This window comes from Diceros bicornis, chromosome 13 (assembly GCF_020826845.1).
Source record: "Diceros bicornis minor isolate mBicDic1 chromosome 13, mDicBic1.mat.cur, whole genome shotgun sequence".
NCBI classification, from domain to species: domain Eukaryota; kingdom Metazoa; phylum Chordata; class Mammalia; order Perissodactyla; family Rhinocerotidae; genus Diceros; species Diceros bicornis.
This window is the reverse complement of record NC_080752.1, coordinates 8,220,681-8,248,573: the sequence shown is the minus strand read 5'-3', so window position 1 is coordinate 8,248,573 and position 27,893 is coordinate 8,220,681. Positions and strand designations below refer to the sequence as shown.

At 51.4% G+C, this 27,893-nt stretch overlaps 4 protein-coding genes across 18 annotated transcripts in view; 2 read left to right on the top strand and 2 right to left on the bottom strand.

Annotated features, from left to right (window-relative positions):
- Positions 1-9,171, top strand: part of TESK2 (testis associated actin remodelling kinase 2) — a 145,086-nt gene extending 135,915 nt beyond the window's left edge. For both annotated transcript variants that reach the window (XM_058552255.1, XM_058552253.1), the window contains 6 exons: positions 5,362-5,444; positions 5,670-5,754; positions 6,004-6,087; positions 6,308-6,394; positions 7,110-7,227; positions 7,536-9,171. In XM_058552255.1, coding sequence (XP_058408238.1) covers positions 5,362-5,444; positions 5,670-5,754; positions 6,004-6,087; positions 6,308-6,394; positions 7,110-7,227; positions 7,536-8,251 — 1,173 coding nt within the window. In that variant the 3' untranslated portion in view covers positions 8,252-9,171. The remainder of the gene's footprint in view (positions 1-5,361; positions 5,445-5,669; positions 5,755-6,003; positions 6,088-6,307; positions 6,395-7,109; positions 7,228-7,535) is intronic.
- On the bottom strand, positions 9,085-12,958 carry TOE1 (target of EGR1, exonuclease). 2 transcript variants are annotated; one of them, XM_058552270.1, is made up of 8 exons: positions 12,821-12,958; positions 11,606-11,748; positions 11,478-11,518; positions 11,236-11,332; positions 10,949-11,107; positions 10,423-10,682; positions 10,072-10,231; positions 9,085-9,993 (listed from the first exon to the last, which is right to left on the bottom strand). In XM_058552270.1, exons 1-8 carry the CDS (start codon positions 12,870-12,872, stop codon positions 9,376-9,378), a joined length of 1,530 nt encoding a protein of 509 aa, XP_058408253.1. In that variant the 5' UTR covers positions 12,873-12,958; the 3' UTR covers positions 9,085-9,375. The 2 variants fall into 2 exon arrangements, with proteins under 2 accessions (XP_058408253.1, XP_058408254.1); XM_058552271.1 differs by lacking the exon at positions 12,821-12,958 and adding an exon at positions 12,446-12,501.
- MUTYH (mutY DNA glycosylase) lies at positions 12,794-20,544 on the top strand. Of its 13 annotated transcripts, none has more exons than XM_058552257.1 (16): positions 12,794-12,906; positions 16,277-16,397; positions 16,923-17,113; positions 17,203-17,242; positions 17,365-17,438; positions 17,577-17,618; positions 17,701-17,772; positions 17,849-17,962; positions 18,048-18,145; positions 18,228-18,372; positions 18,453-18,516; positions 18,718-18,909; positions 19,014-19,150; positions 19,236-19,388; positions 19,585-19,626; positions 20,363-20,544. In XM_058552257.1, exons 1-16 carry the CDS (start codon positions 12,871-12,873, stop codon positions 20,480-20,482), a joined length of 1,641 nt encoding a protein of 546 aa, XP_058408240.1. In that variant the 5' UTR covers positions 12,794-12,870; the 3' UTR covers positions 20,483-20,544. The 13 variants fall into 13 exon arrangements, with proteins under 13 accessions (XP_058408240.1, XP_058408244.1, XP_058408242.1 ...); XM_058552261.1 differs by lacking the exon at positions 12,794-12,906 and adding an exon at positions 13,047-13,151; XM_058552259.1 differs by lacking the exon at positions 12,794-12,906 and adding an exon at positions 13,156-13,225 and having other exon boundaries at positions 16,965-17,113.
- Positions 20,545-21,046: 502 nt separating this feature from the next.
- On the bottom strand, positions 21,047-22,684 carry HPDL (4-hydroxyphenylpyruvate dioxygenase like). Its single transcript, XM_058552276.1, has one exon. The coding sequence runs from the start codon at positions 22,443-22,445 to the stop codon at positions 21,339-21,341; it is 1,107 nt and encodes a 368-aa protein (XP_058408259.1). The 5' UTR covers positions 22,446-22,684; the 3' UTR covers positions 21,047-21,338.
- Positions 22,685-27,893: the final 5,209 nt, after the last annotated feature.

The following is a 27,893-nucleotide window of genomic DNA, read 5'->3' as shown; positions in this document are numbered from 1 at the left end:
ATCAGTACTTTTCTCACGGATCCTAACTAGGTTTTTTGTTTTTTGTTTTTGAGGAAGATTGGCCCTGCGCTAACATCTGTTGCCAATCTTCCTCTTTTTCTCTTTTCTCCCCAGAGCCCCAGTACATAGTTGTATATCATAGTTGTAGAGTTGTAGCTCTCTGTGGGACGCTGCCTCAGCATGGCTTGATGAGTGGTGAGTAGGCCCACGCCCAGGATCCGAGCCGGCAAACCCTGGCCCGCCAAAGCAGAACGTGCAAACTCAACCACTAGGCCATAGAGCCAGCCCCCTAACTGGGTTTATAGAGTGATTTTGTTGAGGGTGTGGGAAAAGAGGTGTTGGCATACTGAAAGCCATTTTTTTGTTGTTGCAGAAATAGCTTTAGCTTATAGCTAACGCTAATAAAAGGACTTGGCATTTTTCTGCTCAGGTGGTTTTATTCAGTGCCAATACTGACTGTGCAGCTGTTCTAGGAGACCTCAGGAGCTGCTCTCAGGTGTCTGCTCTGGCCTAGTTCTGAAGGATTTGTGTTGGCTTCCAGAAATGCATTCATGGCCACTCCTTTGATTCTCTTGGCAGCTCAGTCTGCACTGTGGAGAGTCAACTGTATGATCAGTGTTAGCCTTTGACATATGCTTTTGAAAGAAGCCCAGTTGCTTCAGTCATCCATCCAAACTTTCATATAACAAACTTTTGCTAAGCTCTTTGTGTGTGTCTGTGCTAGGTTAGAGACACAGAGATGAATGGGGTCATTCCCTGCCCGTGAAGAGGCAAACGTGTAAGTCTCTCTGCTGCAGTGTGATGTATTATAATAGGGGTGAGGACAAAGAGGAATGGGAGCCAGGCAGCAGCAGTGCCTGGGCTCCTTTTTGAACCTGAAAAGGTCTCCTTTCGCCTCAGGGAAGTCTGACTGGGCCTCTCTTATGTCTGCTGCTTACTCTAGGCAAGGATACTTTTGAATAAAGCATTCTTCATCCTCTATGTAATAGACCTTGCATCTCACACAGCCTGAAAATTGGTCTGGCTTCTTCAGAACCCCACAGCGGTCTGAGCTTCATATTTTGTACTCTGTAGCCACATAGTCTGTACTGGGGCCATGTCCAAATTGGGTGAGAAATGCAAGCATTACACTAGGTGCCCTCAGATTAACCAACATTGGAGGTAGGGGCTACCGTCCCAAAAGAAGGGGTCTTATTATATTGCCTGCACAAACAGCACTGCTTTCTCCATGGGCCCTGGCCCCTGCTGCTTTCTTAAGACTACATTGTTCTTGCCATGGCCTTGCTGTTTCCAGTGGAAGGCTTTTCAGCCTGTTCCTCTGGAGAGGCCAAAATCATTAGATGGGAATGCTTTAGAATCAAGAGACCTGGGTCTTTGTTTCACTTATAGTTGTAAGCGTCACTTTTCTCATCTTAAATGTAAAAATCTTAGTTGTGCCCACCTGACAATGTTGTTCTGAAGAACCACTGGCATTGTGTTTGTGAAAAATGTTTTATAATTCCTAGGGTACCACACAGACAGAAGTAGGCAATCTTTCTCTTACTCAGGGGGCTAGGAAGTATTCTCTAGGCCACTAGCCTCTTGAGACATCTTTGCTTTCCTAAAGCTTATAGTCTATAGCTATAGGAAGGGACTATAGAAACAGATACTTTTATTATAATGTGGCAAATGCTAAGGTTACAGAGAGGAGAATGCATAGAATGCTTTGAAAAAAAGGTATTTAACCCAACCTGAGGGTACAGAGAAGGCTTCTCGGAAGAGATGATGCCTGAGCTGAATCTTGAAAATCAAATTCTGCTTAGTAAGTAGTGTGTGTGTGTTGGAGGGGTAATAGTCCAGACCAAACCAGAAAAAGGGAATTGCATAAACAAAGGCATAGAGGCATAAAAGTATGATGTACAGACTGTGAGGCTGGAGTGGTAGGGGATAATAATTGTTGAAGAGAGAGGAGTCTGATCATATCATACCATCTAACTTGGATTTTATGTTATAGATAGGAAATGAAGAACCATTGTCGGCTTTTTAAAAAATAACAGCTTTTTTGAGATATACTTCACATAAAATAAAATACACCCTTTCAAATTATACATTTCAGTGGTTTTTAGTATATTCAACCATCACCAATATCTAATTTCAGAACTTTTCATCACTCCAAAAAGAAAACCCCATAGCCTCTTCCCCTCTCCCTTCAGCCCTTGGCAACTACTAATCTATTTTCAGTTTCTATGGATTTGCTAATTCTAGACATTTCATATAAATGGAATCATACAATATGTCATTGCTTGCTCATAAATAGGTGAGGAACACAGTTCGATTTGCATTTTACGAAGATCATGCTGGCAGGAATCAGGAAAGTGGATTGTGTAGATCAAGCCTGGACCAAGCCACAGAGACCAGTTAGAAGAGTATTGCAATATTCAGGGGAGGGATGATGAGGACCTGAATTAGGGCAATAGTAGTAGGGATGAAGAGGGAGGGACCTATTTGAAAAACAGAAGCTAAAATTAGTTGGAGTAAGAGTAAAAAAATCTAGGGTGAATACCAGGTTTCTAGCTTAGCAAACTGGGTAGAAAAATGGCAGTGACAGCTGACATAAAAATACAGCTAGAGTTTTAGCTTTTGGAGGAAAAAAATGAGTTCAGGGGTGCATGTATGGAGTTCAATTTGAGTAATCCAGGAGGAGATGTCCAGAAATAGACTGGATTTGCAAATCTGAAGCTTGAGGATAAAGGTCAGGGCTGAGGATATACATTTGGGAGTCATCAGCACAGAGGTGGTAATTAGAAAAGAAATGTGGAGTAGCCTCCAGCATAGAGCACAAGAACTGTAGGCCCAAGATAGAACCCTGAGGGCATCATCCTCATGGTTGGGAAGAAGAGCCTGCACTGGAGTCTGCAGAGTAGCCAAAGGTAGAGAAGGAAATCCAGAACTGTAGTATCATAGAAGCCAGGAGAGAAGAATCAAAAAGGAACAAAAATAGCCTCTAATAGCTAGTCTATTACCTACAGGACCACGACTCCTTTTTCTCTGCACACCCGGTACTAATACGATTCCTGAATCATATGTAAAAACGCTGAAGAACGTAATAAGCAATGTCAACAGCAGAAAGATCAAGTAATATAAGGACCAATTTTGTCTATTGAGCTTAATGCCATGGAACTCACTGGGATCCTCAGTGAGAATACGTCCAGCACAAGCCAGTGAAGAATGAGTGGGAGATAAGGAAGTAAAAACAGCAAGTATTACCAGCTAAGCCTCACTGGCCTAGACCCCATTAAGGGCAGGCTCAGGAGTTTTTTGGAAAACCCTATAGGGGCTTATCCTGGTCAGGGCCCCTCCCCATTTTCCTTATTACCTCAGATACAGACTCCTGAAGTTTAGCTCTTTTGGTTTTCACTATCCCTTCTTTGTCTTTGGCTCCAATGCTCAACTCTTGGCTGTGGAGAAGCTTTAAAAGAGGCAGTGGTCATACTCCAGACCAGAGGCAGACTGGGCGAGGCAGCCTTAGCCCGTGTTTTGACGCCCTGCTCGTCCCTGCCTTAGCCATTTCTCAGCTGCTCAGAGAAGCTACTGTGAAGTCACTTATTCCCAGATGGGTGGTTTGCAGTGAGTGAACAGTAGGTCTTCATGAATGTGAAGATGGGGTGGAAACTAAACCACTCTGACAAGGGCAGTGTGCTGTGGCCATGTTCTGTTCCTTACTTGCTGCTCCCAAGCTGAATTTAACAGGGTTGTTTCTGAGGGCTATAAAGCAAATAGTCAATAGGACTTTAGACTGGGCCTTGGAGACAGGAGCCTGAGTTGTTGGTGAAATAGGAGGAAGGGAGCAAAATAGGTGACAGATCTGAGCTGCCACTGCCTCACAGGCAGGTGCCCTATAGCCTGGGCTACCGCCATGTAATAGGCAAGCTGGCTTAGGCGCATCTTCTCACAGACAATCAGTCAGGCAGCTGGGGGATGCCGAGCCAGCAGGACTGATGGGAGGGCCAAAGCCAGGACAAGAACAAGGATGGTCCTACTTGGAAGCCAGAGATGGTGCACGTCTACCTGGGATCTGGGGTAGGAGAGGATGTGATGAAACCAACTCAAGGCAAGAGAGAATAGTGTGATCATGTCAAGGCCAGAGTAAGGGACCGATTTGTACCTGATGTGGAGGACGCAGGAGGTGACTTGACGATGCCTGGGAAACTGGATGCCAAGGCTGGTGAGGAGGAGGGAGGGCTGGTTTGGGTCAGATAGGGCCTTGCTGGCCCCAGAAATGTCCCTGTGAGCCAAGGATCCCTACTCTGTGCTGCATCTGGAGGAAGTGGGGTGGAGTGAGGTGCTTCATGAGCCAGAGTAGTGTAGGGCTATTTTGAATGCAGCTATTTGGGGAGAGCTTGTTGCTGCTTTCTGTTTATTTACAAGTCATTTGGGTTCATCCTTTCTCTGGAAACAGCAGGATTTGTTCAGTGAGCACGTCCTGAGCCTCTCTCATGAATTGCATACTGTGAGGAAGGCCCAAACCAGAACTTGCTCCTGCCTTGCTGATAGGGTCTCTGCTGGACTGTAAGAGGAAGTGGCATAGAGGAGGAGTTAAAGGAGTTGAGATGAGAGAGAGATGAAGGTGAGAGCTGGAGAAGACAGGACTGGAAAGGTAGCTTGCCTTAAAACACATAAAACTTTCTGAGGTGAAAAAGAGAATTGGGAGAACATTCCAAACAAGGGAACAGTATACAAAGGCAAAGGCTTGAAGGGCTTGTTCAGGCTTTGCAAGTCAAGCTTGTCTCTGAGGAGTTTGGATGAAGATGTGTGCATAGCCGCACCAGGGGCAGAGGGGAGAAAGTGTAGGACAGTTGGTTAGAGCTAGATCATAGACTTTTAATGCCAGAGAGGAGGTTGGTTGTGATCCTGTGGGCAGTGAAAGTTACTGTAGGCTTGGGCGCTTGTCCTATGCTGACATTACTTGGCAAGGTCACGCCTGGTGTTTGGGTCTATGCATTCTGAGGAAAGGAGGAAGGGAGGCCAGGGGCCTGATAGTGTGTCTTCCTCCACTAGATTGTAAGCTCCAAGAGGACAAGAGTTTCTGTTCATTGAGGTATCTCTGGCACTTAGAACCATGGCTAGCACATAGAAATCAAAGATAAATATTTGTGTTTGGAGCATGATATGAATCCTAGGGTAGCCATCCAAGATCCAGGCCTAACTCATCTTACATGGCTGTCAGAGCCCCCAGGTTTGACCACTGGTGTCAGCATAAGAGAGTGGTTTCACTAAGGAGCAGAGGACAACGTGCCCTATGGCAGGGATGGGTAGTGGTAACTCTGTGTCTGGCTGGTTCCCACTTCTGAGCCATGTTGTCTTCTTCTTTGGGAATCCTAGAACTGCCTGATAAAGAGGGATGAGAATGGTTACTCTGCAGTGGTAGCTGACTTTGGCCTGGCTGAGAAGATCCCTGACATCAGGTGGGTAGCCCTAATGGGTGCTGGAGTCACAGAAGGGACTGAGGCAAAGGGAAAACTTCAGCTTCCTCCCCAGAGGCCAAGACTTGGTCACAGCTCAACCTCAGCTCCCTAAATTCAGTCAGTCCTAGTCTGTGCTCATCCTTGGGGGAGAGAGGTTCCCAATGGTCAGATATCCCATTGCGCCAGCCAGTGGCAAGCTAATTTTCCATATAATCTCACCCACAGCAAGGGGAGTGAGAAGCTGGCTGTGGTGGGCTCACCCTTCTGGATGGCACCTGAGGTTCTCCGAGATGAGCCCTACAATGAGAAGGTGAGTCTGGGGACCCCAAGGCCTGGTTCTTCTTAGAATCCACTATTAGCAGAAAGTATCCAGGATCACCCTTTATGTTCAGGGTGAAGATCTACATCCTTCCTGCCAAGAGCAGGGCTGGTATCTGGCAGCTGCCCAGTGAACAAATTGAATGAAATATGGGCATTAGGGCCCAGGTTTGGGCTGGTGGGGCAGAAACCCCACCTCTCACGCCACTGAGAGGGAAACTGAGGTCTTACTACCCACTAGGCGGACGTGTTCTCTTATGGTATCATCCTTTGTGAGATCATCGCCCGCATCCAGGCTGATCCGGACTATCTTCCCCGCACAGAGGTGAGCTGCAGGCTTGGGGATCAGTGCCACTGGGATGGGGCTGCTTTTGAGGCTATGGAACTGCTTTGTTCTTTGGGTGAAGTTGCTGGAACTTAGTCTCTGTGGCTGCTTCTCAGGGGCAGTTCCCAGCCTCTCCTTCTGAGCAGGCCAGGATGGGTGAAGGGATTAATGACCTGTCTACCCATGTCCTTTGTTCCCTCTCCACCATACCCATCTACAGAACTTCGGGCTGGACTATGACGCTTTCCAGCACATGGTGGGAGACTGTCCTCCAGATTTTCTGCAGCTCACCTTCAACTGCTGTAATGTGAGTGTCTTTTCCCCCCTGGCTTTGGTCAGTGGCTAGCTGAACCCTTTTCACCTGGTTAGGACTGTAGGGAGAGGCTGCTAATTAGCCTCATGAGGCATCTTATTTTCACTGATGAGTGACAGTACCCATGTCCCCTCCTCTGGGCCTGCCAGATTCTCCAGAGCTCTGGACCAAGGAAAAGAGAATTGCTTTGTTTTATCCAATCCTCAGCCTGCAGAGTAGACCCACTACCCTTTGCCTTGGGTGTTCATGGAACTCTGGTCAGGTTTTAGTTGAACTGTGGGTCCCGCTGGTCCAAACGCCCATGGGAAAGTTTGTTAGCCTTTAGTTTGCACAGCTCTGGGACTGGATCTACCCCTTACGACCAAGGGGTAGCTAGGCTTTGTCCAGGTAGCTCCCAGAAACATGTTAATGGCAGAACTCAAGGAAGAATAGAACAAACCGATGTGAGTATACCCTTTTGGAGGGTTCTGTGCCAAACAGGGATAAGACACACACAGAAAGTGTGCTGAGACAGGGAAGGGTAATAGACAATAACTTATTAGACAATTCCTGACCTTAGCTCTGGGAATCACCTTCATGGTCTGGGCCTTCAGAAAAGACCTCTTAGCTGCACATCTGAATCTTAAAAGATAGCAGAAACAGACTCAAATGCCATCCTTGGGGTGGAAGATAGGAGGGCAGGGCGAATTGCTGGTATGGATGACTACAGATGGACCCCAAACTGCGCCCATCCTTTGTGGAGATTGAGAAGACGCTGGAGGAAATTCTGAGCCGCCTACAGGAGGAAGAGCTGGAGAGGGACAGGAAGCTGCAGACCCCAGCCAAGGGTAAGAGATTAGACTAGAATATCGAATCTGACCCCAAGGGAGGAAATTAGGATGTGGGGCCTTCCCTTCTAGGGCTGTGATTGCAGGATCCCATGTCCAGAAGAAAGGCGGAGGGGCAGGGGATAATGGAAAAAGTGCTGAACTCAAAGAGTTGTGACTTAGCATATTGTCTCCCTTTGACTCTGTTTTCTCATTGGTGAAATGCAGACAACAGTACCTACTTTGCTTTCCCGAGTGAAAACACTTTGTGGTACAAAGTGTTGCTTCTATTTGTATGACAAGTGAGAGTAACCCTGACTCTTCTTCAGGACTCTTGGAGAAAGGGCCTGGGGTGAAGCGACTGAGTTCACTAGATGACAAGATCCCTCCCAAGTCCCCACGCCCAAGACGTACTATCTGGCTGTCTCGGAGCCAGTCAGACATCTTCTCCCGTAAGACAGTGAATGTCTTGGACCCCCACTACCGGCCACAACAAGGTGATGCTGCCCGCACGCCCAAAATCAACCCCTTCAGTGCTCGCCAGGACCTCAAGGGTGGCAAGATCAAGTTCTTTGACCTGCCCAGCAAGTCTGTCATCTCCCTGGTGTTTGACCTGGATGCACCAGGGCCTGGAACTATGCCCGTGGCTGACTGGCAGGAGCCCCTGGCCCCACCTGCTCGCCGGTGGCGTTCTTTGCCTGGTTCACCAGAGTTCTTGCATCAAGAAGCCTGTCCATTTATGGGCCGAGAAGAAGCACTATCTGATGGGCCCCCACCACGCCTCAGTAGCCTCAAGTACAGAGTAAGAGAGATCCCACCATTCCGAGCATCTGCCCTACCAGCTGCTCCAGCCCACGAGGCCATGGACTGCTCCAGTCCCCAGGAAGAAAATGGTTTTGGGCCCAGGCCCCAGGAGGCCAGTCCATGCCTTGCAGGTGCCTCTGAGGAAATGGAGGTAGAAGAAGAAAGACCAAGAGGCTTGCCTCCAGTTCCCTTCTCTGTGTCAGGCATAGGCCTGAAAACCCAGGGAGAGCAGGATGGGTGAGGGGGGTTAATCCTTGCCTCACCTTGGGGATGGGCCTTCAGCTGAAGCCATAGGGCCCCCTTGGTGCACAGCCTTGACTCTTCCCAGAGCAGGCAGGTTAGGCCAAGCCAGGCTCAACTTTGGGGCTTCTAGTGCCCAATGGCTGTGTATGAGAGGGGAGGCAGCAGTGACAGGCCTTCCTGGTTGGGGTCAACAGCTGATACTAAGCCTCTGAAACCCAGCAAGCTCTGGCTCCCACCCGACTCCCCAGTGCACTTCTCCAGACAGGACCAGAGGACTCCTAGTTCTAGTTTGAACAGGCCGGCAGCTGTTACCCCAGGTTCTCTTACCCCAGGTCTGTCCCTTGCCCTTTCCCTGGGGCATATAAGCTACTGGATGGAACCTGAAGCTGACCAGGAAGCCCTTGGGCATGGCTATTTCTCAGACCTGAAGACTAGGGCGCTTCTTGCCAGTATGTCTAAGACACTTGAATAATTGCTGTTTGCACTTACTGCACGATCAAACCACGTCACTACATTTCTATGCAAGGGGAGGGCAAGGCAGCGTGGTGGTCATGGCTCTTAGCTAACCTATTCAAAGATCTCTTCCAGTTGATTAATCTATTTATGAAGGAGTCTTAATGTTCTGCCCTATAAGACTTTCAGCCTGGTGGTTGGGAGTGGGGGTGGTTTTGTAGGCCTAGGGCCTACTCTATGTATTTGTCAACGTGATATACCCAATTGGTTAAATGGTTTGTACATGGACTGATTTTCTTCCCTTCCTGCTGGAGCTATGGGAACAGTCTGTCCTTTCAGAGCCGCAATAAGAAATAACCAAAGATGAAGCTAGTCAAATATTTTCATAACTTGTTTCTGTTGATTTTTTTTGTAAAACTTTCCCAAGACATTTTCAGATTTAAAAATAAAGTCGGTGTTACAGGTGCTGGTCTGCCAGTCTGCCTTCTTACTTATACCTTTATTCCTCAGCCTCTGGGGTAAAGGAGAAGGTCCAGGAGCGATGCAGCAGTCTCTGCCAGGACTACCCCCCAACTCTGTAGTAGGACTTTCACAGAAGAGGGACCCCAGACCTCTCTGTTCTACCCTCAGGTTCTCTTCCTAGGCCCTGAGTGCTAGGTAGAAGTTGGGTCAGCTGCTGCCCCAAGCCAGCTTCATCTTCTGGTTGTGGGCTTTGGAGGAACGGCAGAACTGGCTCTTGGCCACTGTGAGGGGTACAGCTTTGCCACTCAGGTATACCTTGTTGTGGCATTCAGGTAGCCAGGGTCCGGAGCTAAAGGGCTGGGGTCTTTGGCTCACTCCCACATAGGCCATCACATAACCTGTCATAAAGGCATCGAAACCAGCCCGATGCAGTCCATCCCCAGGCACTGCGTTAGGACTGGCTTGACTCCCTGGCACTTCTAAGGTAGCCATGTCAGCTGTTTCAGGTCTTCTTTTAAGTCCCATCTCCAAGTCATTTTTGTGACTTTGCTCAGAGCCAGGATGGTTCCTAGTCTTATCCTCAGCCACCTCCTGCTCAATCTCCTCAGCCTTGAGGCCATCTTCACAGACCTGCTTCATGGGAGGACCATCCTCAGCTTCCCCAGAGATCTGCTTCCCAGGCAGGCCCAATGAAGCCCTCTGCCGTTTTTCCCTACGTCGTCGCCGTCGCCGCTTGTCTTCCACCACAGCCTCATCAGTGTCAATTATAAGGTCAATATCATGGGACCGAGGACACTGTGATCCCAGGGGGCACCAGCCATAAGCCTAGAGATAAGAAAGAGGCTTAGAGGGGTTCCAGGCATCAGAACTCCCCTCCCCCAGGAAATGGGTGGGTGTTCTCACCGAGAAGTTATCACAGACGCTGGTGGAATGAGGACGGTGGGTTGTGGGGGACATGCAGCAGCGGTAGTCAATATGGGCCCTCATACTAGAAGGGTAGCTGCAGAACTCCAGGGTAAGGTGTGGGCTGCCAGCTGCCCGCTGCTTCCCATTTTCCCGTTCACTGCAATGGCGCAAGAGGGTATTGGTCCACTAGCATACAAGCTCCATGAGAGCAGACCTTTTGTCTGTTTTGTTCACTGCTGACTCCTCAGCACCTAAAACTGCCTGGCACGTGGTAGGTGCTCAATAACCTTAAGTGAATGAAATAGGCTTATACCAGGCCCCACCCCTTTCCCTCAACTAGTCCCTCACCATTTCCGGAAGGCATATTCTAGGTAGGAGGCCACGAAGCGGACATGAAATTCAGCAGCATATTTGGTGTCATAAATGCCAGCTGGGAACATTTCACATAGGTCAGCAGTGAAGGTTCCCAAGCTCTCGGGTAGGTGTGCATAGAAGTTCTGGTACAGGAACACCAAGTCTATAAGACCATTGTGTAGAACCAGGGGCCGGCGGGCCCGGATTAGCTCCAGGAACAGTGTCCTCACTGACTGGCTCTGGCTCTCATCACCCTGGGTAGAAAGAAAGGGGTCATCGGGAATGACAGAATCCCCTAGGGAGCCTCTTTCACAGGACACTTATTTCAGGCTCCCCCACCTGGAAAGCTCTCCCTCCCTGCCTAACCAAATGCTATTCACCAATGTATTAGTCTTGTTTCCCCAGCCCTGTCACTAGTGATTTCCCATACTCCCTAAGAAGCAGATCCTCCCCACGCACCCAGCCTAGGGTAGGAAGAAATGAAGTCACAGAAGGTGCAGTCTCAGGGCTGGAGGCCTACCTTGTCATTGCCCTTGTGGTAGGGGATACCCTGGGCATACTGCCGGTTGAAGTTGAAGCCATGCTGTACCAGGAACTGCACAGACTTTGGTTCTATGACATACTCCTCCATGCACAGCAGGGTCAGATTGAACACCTGGGCCAGGTATGAGTGTTCACTCTGGGAGAGAAAGAGTGTCTGCTACATCAAGACTTGGAAGAAAAAAACCCTCACACCTGATGTTCCCCAGGATCTCAACCCTCCTCTCCCCAGCCACAGACTTGGATGGAGGTGAGATCAGCTCATACCTTGTCTGGCTGCTGCTTAAAGCAGGCGAGGCCCAGGGAGAGGATAGAACGGGTCCTGGCAGCATGACACACGGCCTTGTAACGTTCCTCGATGCACCTTGGGGTTGGGTTTGGGGGTGGCTGTGGCTGGGAGTTAGCCTCATGAAGCACCCAAACCACCCAGGCCTGTGACCTCTACTCCAGAGTTGAGGTCTGCCCCTCCTGCCAAGGCTGGGACTAAAGAGATCAGGACTTATACTTACTGATTCAGTAAACTCTTCCTGTCCCCAAGCCCACTCAGTTCCTATGGGTGGATAAAGGGAGAGTTGTATTAGGTCCCCAACACCAGCCCTTTCACAATCACCTGCCCTCCCCGTTCCTGAACCCTCACCGTGTCCACAGCCACGAAGCTAGCTGTCTTTATGGCCAGCAGGAGGGATGGCCACATCTCCTTGAAGTTGTCGCTTTGCACATCCACGACGGGAACCTGGACTACTAGCTCCTCCCCAGACTTTGTGCTTTTGCTGATACCACCTGGGGGTAAGGAGGGTGATGGATGTTAATGCTCAGGCAAGAGCCCAGGGGAACAGATACTAAGCTAGCCCATGGCTGGGGCAGGGTGGGGCTGGGGGTCAGTGTCCATTAAGGCAAAACCCGGCAGCTTTCCTCTCAAGCTTTTGTATCACACATGCTCTACACAAAGGCCTTAGAGTGAACAGTGCCTTGAATTTGGGGAGAGAAAGCCTGGGTCTTCCAGTGGCTTATGTGAGACTTGGGGAAAATTACTTCCCCCTCAGCATTACAATCCGTAGAACAGGAAGGTTGGACTAGATGATCTGTGAGGTTCCTTTTTCCAACATCCTGTAGGAAATATATATATATTTTTTGTGAGGAAGATCAGCCCTGAGCTAACATCCATGCTAATCCTCCTCTTTTTGCTGAGGAAGACCGGCTCTGAGCTAACATCTATTGCCAGTCCTCCTCCTTTTTTTTTTAAGCCCCAGTAGATAGCTGTATATTATAGTTGCACATCCTTCTTAGTTGCTATATGTGCGACGCTGCCTCAGCATAGCCGGAGAAGCCCTGCGTCGGTGCGTGCCGGGGATCTGAAGCCCGGCCGCCAGTAGCGCAGCCGCCCACTTAGCCGCTAAGCCGCTGGGCCGGCCCTGTAGGAAACATTTTGCAGAACTTGAGGAGTTCAGCTTGCTTAATATCCCACAAGGCTCCATACTACTGTTCACAGGGTGCTCCAGCAGCCACAAGCGGAAGTAGGCAGTATGGCCCGGAGTCTGATAAAGAAAGCCCTATAACAGAGCTCCCAATACGTCACACTTCCTTTGGACCACAACTCCCAAACTGCCCCACTTAACAAAGCCATGAGCTCCAGACTACGTCTCCCGACATGCCCTGACTATGCTCCCAACGCGCCAGGCTTTTGCAGCCCGAGCTGCGGTGCACACCGGGACTTGTAGTCTTCTCGTGAATGGTTCAGAAAGAAGGAGCTAGTCCTCTAAAACTTGAGCTCAGTTTCTAGAAGTATGAGCCCGAAGCCTTCTCCTCCTCAGAGCGCACAGGCCTTTCAGGTAGCCCCCAGGAAGCCACTCACCGTCAGAGACCGCTGGAGCTGAGACTGCGCCATTGTCACTGTCGGCGGCCATGATACCGCGCGCCCCTCGCCTGAATACTCTGTGGGTACGCGGGACTTCCGCTTCGTCTCGGGGCGCGACTTCTGCAGTCTGGGGTGGGGGCGGGCCGTCGCCCTCGGAGTCGCCGATGGGTCGGACTTCCGTTCAGACCTCCCGGGTCTGGCGCGCAGGAGTCGGTCCGGCACGCACTGAGAACCTATTGGTTGGCGCGGTTCGGATCACCGCCCGGATTGGCCCGAGCCACGCCCCGGGAGTGCGTCTGGGAGCCGGGTGCAGGAGATTGAGCGGGAGGTAATTTCTTTGCTTGCACGATGGCGGGAACGTGGGCACTGACTTTACGCCGTATTCATCTACACGGCCCTGGGGTAGGGTGGGGGTCCTCAGAGGAGGTGGCGCTGCCTGAGCTAAGCTTAAAGTACGCAGAGGAGTTAAGCAAGGACAGGGCGGTGTGGGGGAAAGAAGGCTATTCTGGGAATGGGCAAGATCCCCGGAAGGATGGAGAGCTCACCGCACTTCAGGAAGTGAAAGGCGAGGGAAGGGGCACGAGACGAGGCTGCAGAGGGGTGAGAGCGACCGGCTAGCAGGGAAGCTTTTGAAATAATCCAGGCAAGTGATAATAAGGACTTGAATTAAGGCTCTGCAGTAGGAGCGGCGAGGAAGGGACAAATTGTAAGCAATCAGGTGGTATAGTTGACCTAGAGGGTGATTGGACGTGACTCCTGCTGCCGTGAGAGAGGTGTCCCTGCTGGAGACCATTCCTCTTCCAAGGGCTCCAGTTCCCATCCCCTCGGCTCACTAAGGACTCTCAACCCTTTCTTCTTGGTTATTCACTGCTTCTAGTTCATCTTCAACCTTTCTCTGTCTACTGAGTACTTTTCATCGTTATTCAGAATTGTTTGGATTTCTTCCATTCTAGAAAACCGAAAATTTCTTTTTACTATTCTTCATCCCATTAATTAATTTAACAAGTATTCATTGTATACAATTTACCTGGCACTGTGCTCAGCTCTGGGGACACAACAGTCAACAAAAGAGACCCAGCCCTTGCTCTCATGGAGTTTGACGGTCAAGTGAGGGAAGCGGACACTGATCAAAGAATCACAAATAAATGTGAAATTACAATTGGTATAAGAGAAACACTGGAGAAGTACATGAGAGGGTAAGACTGGGGGGACCTGATTTGGACATTTAAGTCAAGACCTGAAGAATGAGTAGATGTTAGATAAAGCATAGGAGAAGAGCTGTCCAAGCAGAGGAAGTGGATTAAATGAGGTCTCAAGGTGGACCGACTCTTGGGGATTGAAGCAACTCTTTCAGGCAAACATGGCTGGAGCATAGTGAGCAAGAGGATGAGGCAAGCGGGCCTTTGGAGCCTATAAGGCTATATTAAGAGGATTGGCTTCTGTCCAAGAGCAATGAGTGTGACGGCCCAAGTCCTCCAGTGGCCTACAAGGTACTTTCTGATCCTGTGTTCCCCCACCTTCTTTACCTCTCAGACCTCATCTCCTACTATTCACCCCCTCCTCGTTCCTTTCTAACCATTCTGGCTTGTTCTACAAACACACCAGTCACCTTCCTTACGGCCTTTGCACTAGCTCCTTCTTAGGATGCCTTTCCCACAGGTATCCACATGGCTAACTCCTTCAACAGCTTTGAGGCATTGGTCAAATGTCATTTTAATAAAGCTCACCTTGACCACGTTCTTTAAAATTGCAATATTCCACCCCCCACCACTCCTTATCCCCTTCACCTCTATTTTCTTCTTAGCATTTATCACCTATTATCCTATATAATTTACTTATTATGTGTATTATTTATTGTCTGCCCCACTAGAATATAAGTCCCATGAGAGCAGGAAACTTTGATGTTTTATTTACTGAAGTATTTCAAGTACCTAAAAATGCTTGACACATAGTAGGCAGTCCATAAATATTTGTTCAACACATTAGTGGGAAGCCATTGAAGACTTTAAGTAAGAAAATGACATGATCATGTCTTAAAAGATTGCCTTACTCTTTGGAGAATGGATTGTAGAATGAATTATGGAAGTAAGAGAGTTTGGTGAAGGAGGTTTGGCTATGAAGGGGAAGAGAGTGGGTCATGCGGGAGGGATTGGAGGAGCAGGACCCTGAGCTCAGACAATTTAGGAGGAGGGACCATTCCTTCATATAATGGGGGAAAGGAGAAGGAAAGTACAGATGGAGGTAAGTTTGTGCATTCATTTTTTTCTCTCAAGGAGGAAGCAAACTCTTGATGACAATGAGGTGATGAAGTCAAAAGTTTGAGAAGAGAGTTTGAACCAGAGGCTCAGCAGGAACTGCAGTATAGCAGAGCCTAAGATTGCAGGATCTGGAGGCAGACATTTTGGGTTTGAATGGACAAGTGGCTTAATCTCTACAAGCCTCAGTTTCTTCATAACTAAAATGGAAGTAATACAGTCATGTGCCACATAACGACATTTGGGTCAACGACAGACCTCATATACGATGGTGGTCCCATAAGATTAGTACCATATGGCCTAGGTGTGTAGTAGGCTACATACTGCCTAAGTTTGTGTAAGTACACTCTATGATGTTCGCACAACGATGAAATCACCTAACGCATATCTCAGAACATATCCCCATCATTAGGGGATGCATGATTCTACTAGAACGTACCTCATGGAGTCGTCAGGAGTTTGAGTGGGAGATCTGGTAAAGCACTTAGCATAGGGTCTGGCGTATAGTAAGCACTCACTAACTGTTAGCTACTTTAGCTGTTAGAGAAAAGGCAGCCAGAAGAACAGTAAGGGAGCAGTGAAGATCCACCAGATGTATTACTCATGGCCAGCCAGCTGTGATTTACTAGATCAAGAAAAGATTAGGAATAAAAATAGCTCATCTCTCTTCCACTTCTGACTTGCCATCTGCTCTCAGGCAAATCTTTTTCCCTCTCTGATCCTTGGTTTCTCCTTTCTATAGAATGAAGATTTGACTAGATGACTGCTAACGGCTGTTTCAGTGTAAATGTGCTACATATCTAAGCAGAGAAACCTCCTACCCACCCCCCTGCTCCTAGACACACCTAAAGAACTGCTGTCCACACACCCAGTCACAATAAGCATCAGGGATACACAGGTGCTCCCAAACAGGAGGCTTGATCCTTGACCCAGGCCAGCCCTGGCCTCTTATTTTGTTTGTCTCCAGGACTGTACTAGCGCTGGTCACTCTGAGGCCACTTGCAGAAGCTCAGCTGCACTGATCGTACCTCAGTGCCACAGCCAGCCAAGAGCAAACCCATGAGCATCTGGAGAGTACTTGAGAAAAGCTAGACGCTCTATATGAATGGTTAGGGAGGGAGGTGGCTGTATCCCCTGCAGGGCCCCAAGATTTGGCCTCATTGTGACTGACTACTTTGGCTGGGCCTTTCTGTTCTAGGCCATCATGAAGAAACTACGAGCAGCTGTGGGAAGTCGTTGCAGGAAGCAGGCATCCAGCCAGGAGGGAAGGGAGATATGTGCCCTCAGCAGCAGCCAGGTCAAGCCTTCTGCCCCTAATGGTGAGGAGCTTGGTGTTAGTCAAAGACTCAAGGGCTGGTTTTATTGGCCATGAAAGGGGGCACATTCAGGCTGGGAAGGGAACATGGTATGTATCAAGGCATTAAGGGACTAATTAAGGATCTGATTTGCTATGTGACTTTGGAATAATTGCTCTGAATGGCTGCTTTCTTACCAGTGAAATGGAGCAGTAGCCTATGCATTTCCTCCTTCCTCCTTCATGGAGTCAAATGATTTTATCAGCCTGAAAGTGTTTTGTAAATGGGAAAGACCTGCACAGGTATACATTATGCTTTGCTGAAACTGTTGGCTTTTCATTATAACCCAGAGACAAGGAGCCAGCAGTACCTCCTTGGGAAAATTAAGACCAGAAACTTGGCTAAGGCTACACACAGCTGGAGAACTCTGGTCTGACTCTAGCTCCTAAGCTTAAGCAAGCTTGGGGGGAGGGGGTGGGCGCTGTGGAGGAAGCCCTAAATGGGAGCAGACTGCAACCAGGCTGCAGTGCCTGGGGTCCTGGTGCACAGCCTATATGGGGACAATCCCTGAGTTTCCTGAGGCCCCAGCAGGCCTGGCCGGGCAGCAGAAGGAGGTGGTATTGCAGGCCTCCGTCTCCCCGTACCATCTATTCAGAGACACAGCTGAGGTCACAGTCTTCCGGGAGAGTCTGCTGAGCTGGTACGACCAAGAGAAGCGGGACCTACCCTGGAGAAGGCTGGTAGGCAGGCGATGGACAGGCACTGTGGGGTGGGAGGCTGGCACGCAGCTGCTTCCACACTAAATCCCCATCTGGAATTGTATTGGCAGGCAGAGAGTGAGGTGGACCTGGACAGGCGGGCATATGCTGGTGAGTACTTCTCCTGAGAGCAGGGCTGCTTTACCTGGACACCCTCAGGTCTGAGGTCTAGAAGCTGTGGGCTAGGAGCAGGGCAGGTCAGCAGTGCCCTCACGCCAACTCCTCTCCCCTAGTGTGGGTCTCAGAGGTCATGCTGCAGCAGACCCAGGTTGCCACGGTGATCAACTATTATACCCGATGGATGCAGGTGACTTCAGGGAAGGAAGGGGAGGGTCATGGGCCGGACCCCAGATGAGAGCCTATCCTTTGGGATGGGGGTAATGAAGGCTTCCTTCACTTCCCTCACCCTTGACCTCATCTCTTTTTGCATGCCTTCGGGCTGTAGAAGTGGCCAACCCTGCAGGACCTGGCCAGTGCCTCCCTGGAGGTGAGAGCCACCCTACGGTAGGGGGAATGGGGACAACCAAGGACTGACCACTGATCTCTCAGACCTCTGACTCTACCCACAGGAGGTGAACCAGCTCTGGGCTGGCCTAGGCTACTACTCTCGAGGCCGGCGGCTGCAGGAGGGAGCCCGGAAGGTAAGGGGGTGGCAGAGAGAGTGGGGCCCTGGGGCCTCCAGTATCTCATAACCTTGAACCTTCCCACCCTAATCAGGTGGTAGAGGAGCTAGGGGGCCACGTGCCACATACAGCAGAGACTCTGCAGCGGCTCCTGCCTGGTGTGGGGCGGTACACAGCCGGAGCCATTGCTTCCATTGCCTTTGGCCAGGTAAGTTCATAGCCCACCCCCTCTTTGTGCATACCTGCCTTCCTTCTTCCCAGACCAGGCTGACTCCTGGACTTCTCTGTGCCAGGCAGTCGGTGTGGTGGATGGAAATGTAGTACGGGTGCTCTGCCGTGTCCGAGCCATTGGTGCTGATCCCAGCAGCACCTTTGTCTCCCAGCAGCTCTGGTAGGATATTAGGATAATGAGGGAGATTGGGAAGGGTGTCTCCAAAGGGTCTTTGGCTCACAGCAATGTTGCCTTCTTTTAGGAGTCTAGCCCAGCAGCTAGTAGACCCAACCCGGCCAGGGGACTTTAACCAAGCAGCCATGGAGCTGGGGGCCACAGTGTGCACCCCGCAGCACCCACTCTGCAGCCAGTGCCCCGTGCAGAGCCTGTGCCAGGCACGCCAGAAAGTGAGCCATCTGGGGAAGGGGTAGTCAGGGGTCCTAGGGAGTGACCCCTGCCCCATGACATCCTGCTTTGTGCCCCTCAGGTGGAGCGGGAGCAGCTCTCAGCCTCACAGAGCTTGCCAGGCAGTGCTGATGTGGAGGAGTGTGGTGAGTGCCAGCCCCAGCCCCAGCCCCAGCCCTTCCCTGCACTGTCAAGAAGCTGCCTGTAGAAGCCTCACTCCAGTTCATGCTACAAACTGAGTACAGTTTGCACAGCTGTACTCAGCACAGCTGGGCCAAGGCCTGCTCTCTGTGCTTGGCACCTAAGTCCACCTGGCCTGAGTGGGGCTCGGGGATCTCTGTTCCCAGCTCCCAACACTGGACAGTGCCAGCTCTGCGCGCCTCCCTCAGAGCCCTGGGACCAGAGCCTGGGAGTGGCCAACTTTCCCAGAAAGGCCAGCCGCAAGCCCCCCAGGGAGGAGTGCTCTGCCACTTGTGTTCTGGAGCAGCCCAGGGCCCTTGGGGGTGCCCGAATTCTGCTGGTGCAGAGGCCCAACTCAGGTACCTGGATCCCAGGAGTGGTGGGCAGTGGCATGAGCAAGAAGGGAGAAATGGAAGAGTCAGCAGCTAAGACCTAAACCACACCTGGCTGTCCTCCTGCTCAGGTCTGCTGGCAGGACTGTGGGAGTTCCCATCTGTGACCACGGAGCCCTCAGGGCAGCATCAGCGCAGGGCCTTGCTGCAGGAACTGCAGAATTGGGCCGGGCCCCTCCCGGCCACCCGCCTCCAGCACCTTGGGCAGGTGAGTGAGCAGTGGAGGGGCCAGGAATGATGGCTTTTGTGGCCACATCCACAGGCCTGTTTCAGCCCCTTGGCCCTCCCCCTAGGTGGTCCACACCTTCTCTCACATCAAGCTGACATATCAAGTATATGGTCTGGCCCTGGAAGGGCAGACCCCGGTGACTGTCGCACCACCTGGCGCTCGCTGGCTGACCCGGGAGGAGTTTCACACTGCAGCTGTCTCTGCCGCCATGAAAAAGGCACTACCTTTGTTGTTTTCATTGTACTTTTTTGTGTTACCTACACGTTCTACTTGAACCTATTACTACGTAAACAGGAAAAAAGAAAGGCATATTTTAAGCAAAAGTGCTGGGGCGTGAAATTGAGGACAGAACACGGGTCTGGCTCTCTGGGGGAAGATGCCAGCCCTGCACTTTCCCCCTCTCTTCTTGGTAGGTGTTCCGCGTGTATGAGGGCCAACAGCCGGGGACCTGCAAGGTGAGTCTCTTGGCCCTCACCCTGCCATCTCTCTCCAGGCCCGGATCCATGGGTTTTCAGTGAGTTAAATGACACATGTTTGGGTGAACATTCTCCACTCCAGGCCTCAACGGGGGGAGAGGAATAGTTCTTCACCTGAAGAGCTTACAGTCTGGGGTCCAGGGTGCAGAGGGGACAAGAGCAAATGATACAGAATAGTGTCACAAGTGTGTGAAATGTTTGTGCTAGGTTTTGTGGGATATGAGCTAGAAAGTTGTCAGTTCTCTCTGGGAAGCAAGGATCAGGAAAGGCTGCTGGGAAGAAGTGGCTGGTAATCTGGGCCCTAGAAATGAATCATTATTTCCAGGTTTGGGAGAGGATCAGCAGGAAGGATGTTCTTTCCAGGCCCAAGAGTAATGTGAGCACAGGTGGGCATGGTGCGGTTTGCAGTGCTCAAGGAGCTGTGAACCTTTGGTTTAGCTGGAGCGCCCAGCAGGGCCTACCCAGGCCAGACAGTGCTGTGAACACCAGGCCACTGAAGCATTTTAGGTGGAGAGAGGAGACAGATTTGCATCTTAGGAAGATTACCTTGGGCTGCCTTTTAGAGTTGATGGAAGAGGTAGTTACTGGAGATAGGCTGGAAGCTTTACAACATTCAGGCTAGAACATGAGCTAGATCCATGGGGTGGGGGGAGGGATGGAAGGAGAGGATTCTCTGCTGCCCCCTCAGTGCCTGCTTCTCTTGGCTTCTGCACAGGGTTCCAAAAGATCCACTCTGTCCAGCCAGAAAAAGCTGAGCCCAGGCCAGCAGGTCCTGGATAGTTTCTTTCAGCCCCACATCCCCAATGATACAAACTTCAACAGTGCGGCCCAGTGACGCCTCTGGAAGCCCCATCCCGCTGAGAATTTGTTTAATAAAGTGCTTATTTTTGTAGATGTTTTGGAGACTTTCCATCCTCTCCCTAGCACCCTCATAGGGAGCCCAAAAGTCCTACTTAGTCCTGACTTCCACTGGCTGAGCTCCCAGCCAGCCCGGGGCAGCTGGAGGGGGGTGTTCTGTCCAAAGTGATCTGTCCTCTCCCAGCCCCCGGGAGAGGGAGAAGGCAGCTACAGGGAGCCCCTGCCAGTGGCTGACACCTAACACCCGCGGTCCAGGTCCCTGCTCAGCTCTGATTGGAGCAGTGGTATCGCCCTAGAGCAAGTAGGTGGGCTCAGCCCTGACCCGGCCCCTCCTACCTGCAGTGGCTGCTCCCTAGGGAGAGTGGAAGCACAGGGGAGGATTTGTTGTCTTAAATTCCTACCTTAAATACTAAATCATTTATTTAGGGATATATTACATATGCAGTAAAACAATACAGAAAAGCAAAGGGCAATAATCATAAAATTGTGGGTGGGATGGCGGGAAATCGGATCAGAGAAAGACACAAGGAGGCTTCAAAAGTATTGGTTATGTTCTATTCCCTAATCGTGTAATTCCTTTATTTATATCTTCTGTATATATTAAATATAGACTGTGTAAAAAGTGTTTCACAGTTTAAAAAAGTCCCACCTCTTTGGACCCCAGTGAGAGATTCAACTTATGGCAGGTACTAAGATAGAGGCCACACCTGGCCCCTAGGGACAAAGTCTTTCACTCCAGGCCCTTAGGTGTTTCTCAGTTCCCGCAGGCCTGGTGCTGGACTCCCCAGGGCTCCAGGAGAGGTGACGGCACCCAGTTCCAGCCCTCAGGCTTCTCAGCCCCTGGCAGCTTGCTCCTGCACCGACTGCCACAGGGCCCGGATGTTGCCCTGGCCAAATCCTGTGGCCCCCTGCCTCTGAATCAGCTCCAGGAAGAAGGTGTCCTCTGCGAAGAGGGACTTGGTGAAGACCTGAAGTAAAAACTTGCCTTTATCGCCATCTAGCAGGATTCCCCGTCGGGCCAGCTGGCTAGGCTCATGCCCCGCAGCTAGGATCTGTCTTTCCTTTCCCGGCTGCAGATAGTAGGCCGAAGGAGGAGTCAGGAGCTGCCCCCCAGCCACGGCCACACCCTCAGTGGCTTCCAGGATGTGGGGCGTGTACAGCCCTACGTGCTGCAGGCCCGGCCCCCTGTGCCGGGCCAGAAACTGCTCTATCTGGTCCTGTCCGTTGGCGGCCCCTAGCAGGGATTCCGCCAGCAGAAGGGTGGGGACGGCGCTGCCTGGCGGGATTTGCAGGGCGGTAAGCTTCAGCCCCCCGCGTCCAGACCCTGCTGCCACCTCGAGGCCCAGCTCTGGATCCTCACCTGGGCTCAGTGGCAGGTGGCGAAAGCCTAGACAGTCGTGGAACCAGCGCATCAGTGTTGGGGAGCTGCCGGGGGTGCAGGCCAGGGTCAGGTGGTCCACGTGGCTGACCCAGCCCGCGCCGGTTGCGGAGGGTACTGGTTCAAAGCCGGGCAGAAAGGGCCCGCGGAAGGCGGCGCGCTCCAGCAGTGTGAGGCTGAGGTTGCCTGCAGGTGAGCTGACCACGGCGTAGGTGGCCGTGCCCTGCGCATCCCGCACGCTAACAGGGGGCACTGGCACGCTGCAGCCTCGCGCGGACAGCGCCCGGGCGGCGGCGCTCGCGTCCGCCACGTCGAAGCACAGGTTGGCGGCGCTGGGCACGGCATGACGCGGGTCCAAGCCGTACAGCGGCTCCCCGCGCCCCCCGCCCTCGTTCACCAAAAAGACTGCGTCGCCGCTGCGCAGGGCAAGCTGCCGCCAGCCGTCTGCCTCCCGCGCCGCCAAGGGCTGGAAGCCGAAGAGGCGCTGCAGATCCTGGGCGAGGGGCTGCCCCGCGGGCACGTGGAAGGCGATGTGGCACAGACGGCGGGCGGGCGCAGCCATGGCGGTATGGATGGTGACCTCGAGCCGTCCTTCCCCTGAGGCCGCTCACTTGTCCTTCGGGACTCCGAGATTCTCCGTCCCAACGTTGTCGTCGGAAGCTGGAGTCCAGTTTTGCCCGAACGGCGCGTTCCTCGCTGTTTTCAGGGGAGAAGTCACAAACCGACCCGTTGGGGGCTCGCAGTTCTCCCCGCCACGCCAGCTCTGGAGCTGGAGCTGGAGCTGCCCCGGGACCACCGGGTCTGCGCCGCAGGTGGTGAAAACCACGTGGAGCCAATGCCGTGGCGGAGCTGGAGATAGTGGGCGGAGCCACTGACCGCGGCTGACGTTCCCCGCCTCCCGCCCAGATCCTGTCGCCAAGGATACAGCGAGACGCAGGGCTGCTCCTTCCCAGAGCCTCTGGCTGGGTCATACCCTCGGGCACTGAGCCTCCCTTCCCCGGCCCCCAGAGATCACAATAGCTACCTTCACTTGGTGCCAGGCGCTGGGCTCTCGCTTATCACCCAGCCTTGCAGCAAAGGGAATCACCCCCAGTTGGGGGAGGAGCCCAAATTCTCCCCCTACAAGCACGGAATTTCTTAGCAATTTCATGTTTTAACTTAAAATTCTGGAGATTTTTGCTTTCAAGTCCTAATGTTCCCTTAAAGCTTTAAAAAATATTAAAATGTTTTAAGTTACAGATTTTCATTCCCTCCCCAAAATAGTCCAGAGAAATTGATGTTATAGGAAGATAGGCCATCTATGTTTATGGCTCCCACACGTCTCTCCTTTCTCTCTGGCAGTCTCTCAACTACACCTGTCTTTCTTCAACCCCACTTCTCTCTCAACGTCTTTTACCCCCTTGACCCAAACAAGATTTGGAGGAAAAACTGGTGGCTCAGGACCTGAAAGAAACAACTGCACCGGTGTCCTTTGTCCCCCTTCCGACCCTAGTAGGAGTAGAACTCAAGCCCTCCTTGCTCTTTGCAGCTTCCTGACTGGGTATTGGGCCAGAGGAGCTTTCTGGGGGTATTTCTGACCTTGAGACCCAGAATTGTGTGAGATCACTGGATTGAGGAAATGAGGAGTCTTCTGGGTCTTCAGCTGGTGGCTCTCAAAGGGCTTGGGAAGGGCTTTCCAAGAAGGGCAAAGGGCATAAGCAAAAGGGCAGTGAGGAATGTGAACCAAAGCCTCAGAGGAGCAGTGGAGCATGAGGTGGGGTAGGCATTTTGGACGGATGCCATGGTCCAAAGCATTGCAAAAGAGATTCATTTGTCAGGCAGCCTGATGTGATGACTTACAGTTGAGTTTCATTGGCAAGAGGGAGAAGGATATGATGGGTTTAGAAAAAGAGGTCTGGCTGGGTGTTCAGGCCTGCAGCCCGGGGGCAGTACCCAAAAGCTGGTCAGTGATGGTGAAGGGCAGTTGGTGCTACTCTGCAGACCAGTGAATTTGAGAACATGGGTTCCAAAAGCCAGACAGATCTGGGTTTGAAATCCACCTCCAACAGTTACTAGCTGTATGACTGGTGGCCAAGTTACACTAAACTTCTCTGAGCCTCAGTTTCCTCATCTGTAAAAATGGGAATAATAATAGTGCTTCATAGGGTTGTTGTGATTAAATGAGATAATACATGATGCAGCCTGGCAAGGAGTCTAGGTTTTAGCCTGTGAACCTGGGCCTGGCTGTGTGGGGTCAGAGCATACAAAGGCGGACAGGGGTGGGGGGGTAGGGTCGGTGAGGGGGTCACAAGAAGAGGAGCTGCAGTAGGACCTGAATAACAGGCACTGTAGGACTACTCCTCCGTAAGCCGGAGCACTGGGAAGGCACTGGGAAGGCCCTGGCTTTGGTGGTGGATTCTGGGGGAAGAGGCCCTGGGAATAGCGCTCTGTGAGAGCTGGGGCAGAATACGCTATCCTGCCCCAGCTATCATGGTCAGGGCCCCAAGATAGGACAGACTGTCAGAGTCAGGGCACCAAGTGAGCAGCTATTGCTCCAGGCCTTTGGTCCAGTGGAAGGAGTTTCCAGTTGAGGACCCTAGTTATGGACAGAGGGAGCAGAAACAGGATGCCTGACCCATCACTTCTCACCTGCTCCTAAGGGGGAGCATGGGTTTCTGGAGGCTAAGTGGGGGCTGCCTGAAAGAAAAGGGTGATCTTGGCTGGACTGCAAGGGCACGTTGCCCTGCAAGGGCAATGTGCTTGACCTTGACCCAGGGCACAGACTGGGCTCTAAAGAGGCCAGCTGAGGGTAGCGGTGGTCATGGATGTTGGTCTCCCTCTGGGCCACACTTCACTTACTGCAGCCCTGCTGGCATCTGGGCCGTGACCAACGTAGGACCCCTTGTCCCCTTTGGGTCAGGACCCTGAGGAACTTTCAAAAGATGGATCCTCTGAGCCTGGTGGAGATTGCCCTCCTGCCGGTGCTACAGATGCAGAGGTTGGGGGCACAGGTTGAGACCCAGGCGAACTGGATGACGCCACTGAGGGCCGATGCGAGGCAGTGGCGCTGCTGGATGCCTCCTGCCGCATCTGCCTTCTACAGTGGCCAGGTCAGCAGAGGTGGAGGCGGGGGCTGCGGAGGGCCGAGGACCCGAACTTGTGGAACCACATCCCTCCTGCAGATCTCCGCCTAGGTCCAGCGGCTAGTGGAGGCGCACTGCCCATCGTCCGAATTCCTGACTCCAGCCCCTGCCCTCTCTTCCCTCTCCTAGCCGGCAAAGGATGCCGCTGGAACTCGCGCCCTCCTGGCCCCGCCCCTCCCCAGCTCCCTCCCCTTTCCCTTCTTGCAGAGGTGACCCGGAAGCTCCCTCCTTTCTGGCCCCGCCCCCTGCCAGAGCTCTTTCCCTTTCTCTTCTCCCGGAGGTGACTCCCCCAGGGAGCTCCTGCCCTTTGGGCCTGCCCCTGCCCATGACTCAGTCCCTGTGTCTGCTTGTGGAGGGCTTGACATTTTACAAGGGGTGGCTCGGAAGATCTTACAGAGAAAGTGACTTTTATTATTTTTTATTGTGGTAGAATATATATAACAATATTTACCATGTTAACCATTTTTTTTTTTTGGTGAGGAATATCAGCCCTGCGCTAACATCTGGCAATCCTCATTTTTTGCTGAGGAAGACTGGCCCTGGGTTAAGCTCCGTGCCCATCTTCCTCCACTTTTTAAACGGGACGCCGCCACAGCACGGCTTGCGAAGCAGTGCCTCCGTGGGCACCCAAGATCTGAACTGGCGAACCGCTAGCCACCGCAGCAGAGCGTGCGTGTGCTTAACCGCTTGCGCCACTGGGTTGGCCCGCCTTCTGCCATGTTAACCATGTTTAATGTACACCCCAGTGGTATTAAGTACATTCACGTTGTTATGCAACCATCACCATCATCCATCTATAGAACTCTTTTCATCTTCCCCAACTGAAACTCTGTACTGGTTAAATTATAATCCCCCACTCTCCCCTCCCCTCTGCCCCTGGCAACCACTATTCTACTTTCTGTCTCTGATTTTGGCTTCTCCAGGTGTCACTGACTAATTGCCCCAAGGAACTCAAGGGTGGGTTCAGAGGCATTTGAGTATTTTTCCAAATTGTTTTTTTTCCTTTTTGTGGAGATGCAACCGCCAACTACCCTGAACCAGAACAAGCCTCACCGCAAGAGCTACACCCATGACCTTTGCCTTATTTTTGTTTGTTTTTTTGTGAGGAAGATCAGCCCTGAGCTAACATCAGATAACCAATGCTCCTTTTTTTTTTTTTTTTGCTGAGGAAGATTGGCCCTGAGCTAACATCCATGCCCATCTTCCTCTACTTTATATGGGACACTGCCACAACATGGCTTGACAAGCGGTGCATCAGTGCATGCCCAGGATCTGAACACTTGAACCCTGGGCCGCTGAAGCGGAGCGCATGCACTTAACCGCTTGCGCCACTGGGCCAGCCCTGTTTGCCTTATTTTTAATGCTAAGATCTCTCTAGGAGGAGCTTAGGCCTTATTACTGTAACCTGCAGTGTATGTGGAAGCGTGTTTTCTTACTGAGCCTGTGCAGGCAAATATCCACCTCTCCCTTTTGAATATTCATTCCCCAACTGAAATCAAAAGTCTCCGCTTCCTTTTGTTCCGGGAGAACCATGACTTTGGAAATGACTCTGCACTGTCTCCTGTTGGCTGCAAATATACCTTACTTTGTGTGACAACTACTTCTGGCAGAGAGTCTGATTTAACTTGTCAGGAGGAGAGCCCACTTTGGTTTCAGTAACATAGGTACCTCATGTAAGTGGAATCATGCAGCATTTGTCTTTTTGTGACTAGCTTATCTCACTTAGCGTAATGCCTTCACGGTCCATCTATGTTGTAGCATATGTCAGAATTTCAAGAAAGTTGATACCGGCTCAACACAAAGTTAGCGTAAGGGAAGCCGTCTTATAGAAGAAAGCCATGTTGGAACTATGAATACCCCTGACTCACCAGCCCCTTTGCCTAGATCAGTAAGGGTCTTTCTCTGGGGGATTCACAGGCTGTGTAGATTTTACAGCCCCTCCCAGCTGCGATAAGAAGATAACTTTGTTCTGTTGAGTTCTCTAGGAATGTGGTGGCCTCTGGACAGAGATTCTGTGCTGATATCCATGACAACTGAAAGATCTGATGTGGCAACTCCCAATGTGCAACACCAACGGGTTCAACATTTCCTAACTTCCTCCACTATAACCCGCTGGCCTATATAACTGCTTTAAGATTCTGTGCCCCCCTTAAGATGGTTCTCTTGGACATTAGTCAGCCATCTTCCCCCTTGCTAGCAAGCTGTAATAAGAAGTCCTTCCTCTCCTACCTCCTTGCCTCTTGACTATTGGCATGTCTTGTGGCGGACAGACAACCCCCCCCCCCCCCCCGGCCTTGGGCAGTAACAAGGTGACTTTTGAGTTAATTCCTGAAGGAAGTGAGGGAGCAAGAGGAAAAAGTGTAAAGGCCCTGAGGCAAGAATGGGGCTGGTGTGTCAGATCAGAAGGCCAGTGCATTTGGAAGAAGATAGGGAGGGGGAGATTAGTAGCCATAGGCAAATTTTGTAGCATGTTAGGACTTTGGCTTTTGCTCTGAGTGAGATAGGAAGCCATTGGAAGGTTTTGAGCTAAAGGGTGACATGATTGGACTCCACGTTTCTACTCAACCTCTCTGGCTGCTGTGTTGATAAAAGGCTGTTTGGGAACAAGGGCAGAATAGGGAGGCCAGTGAGGAGGCTGTTGCTTCTAATAGTGTCTGGAGGATGAGGGAAGGCTTCCCAGGGGAAGAGCCTTTAAACTGAAACCAGAAAGTTGAGTAAGAATTGACAAGGTGAGGGGCACATTTATCCGTTAGAGGATGGCAGTGGAGTGAAGTGGTCCGGGTGGAAGGCACAGTTTATACAAAGGCCTCAAGGTGTGAGCAAGTGTACTGGATTGGCAATTGTCAGTAATTAAATCCCTCCCTAGATTGGGAGCTTCCTGGGGAAGA

Coding starts and splice junctions, on each gene's coding strand:
- TOE1 (XM_058552270.1), bottom strand. CDS start 12,872: ATGGCCGCCGACAGTGACAATGGCGCAGTCTCAGCTCCAGCGGTCTCT. Junction 11,749..12,820: donor AGCTCCAGCGGTCTCTGACG/GTGAGTGGCTTC, acceptor CCTTACCCCCAG/GTGGTATCAGCAAAAGCACA. Junction 11,519..11,605: donor GCTTCGTGGCTGTGGACACG/GTGAGGGTTCAG, acceptor ATCCACCCATAG/GAACTGAGTGGGCTTGGGGA.
- MUTYH (XM_058552256.1), top strand. CDS start 13,172: ATGGCGGGAACGTGGGCACTGACTTTACGCCGTATTCATCTACACGGC. Junction 17,243..17,364: donor GGACAGGCGGGCATATGCTG/GTGAGTACTTCT, acceptor CCTCTCCCCTAG/TGTGGGTCTCAGAGGTCATG. Junction 19,389..19,584: donor TCTCTGCCGCCATGAAAAAG/GCACTACCTTTG, acceptor TCTTCTTGGTAG/GTGTTCCGCGTGTATGAGGG.
- HPDL (XM_058552276.1), bottom strand. CDS start 22,445: ATGGCTGCGCCCGCCCGCCGTCTGTGCCACATCGCCTTCCACGTGCCC.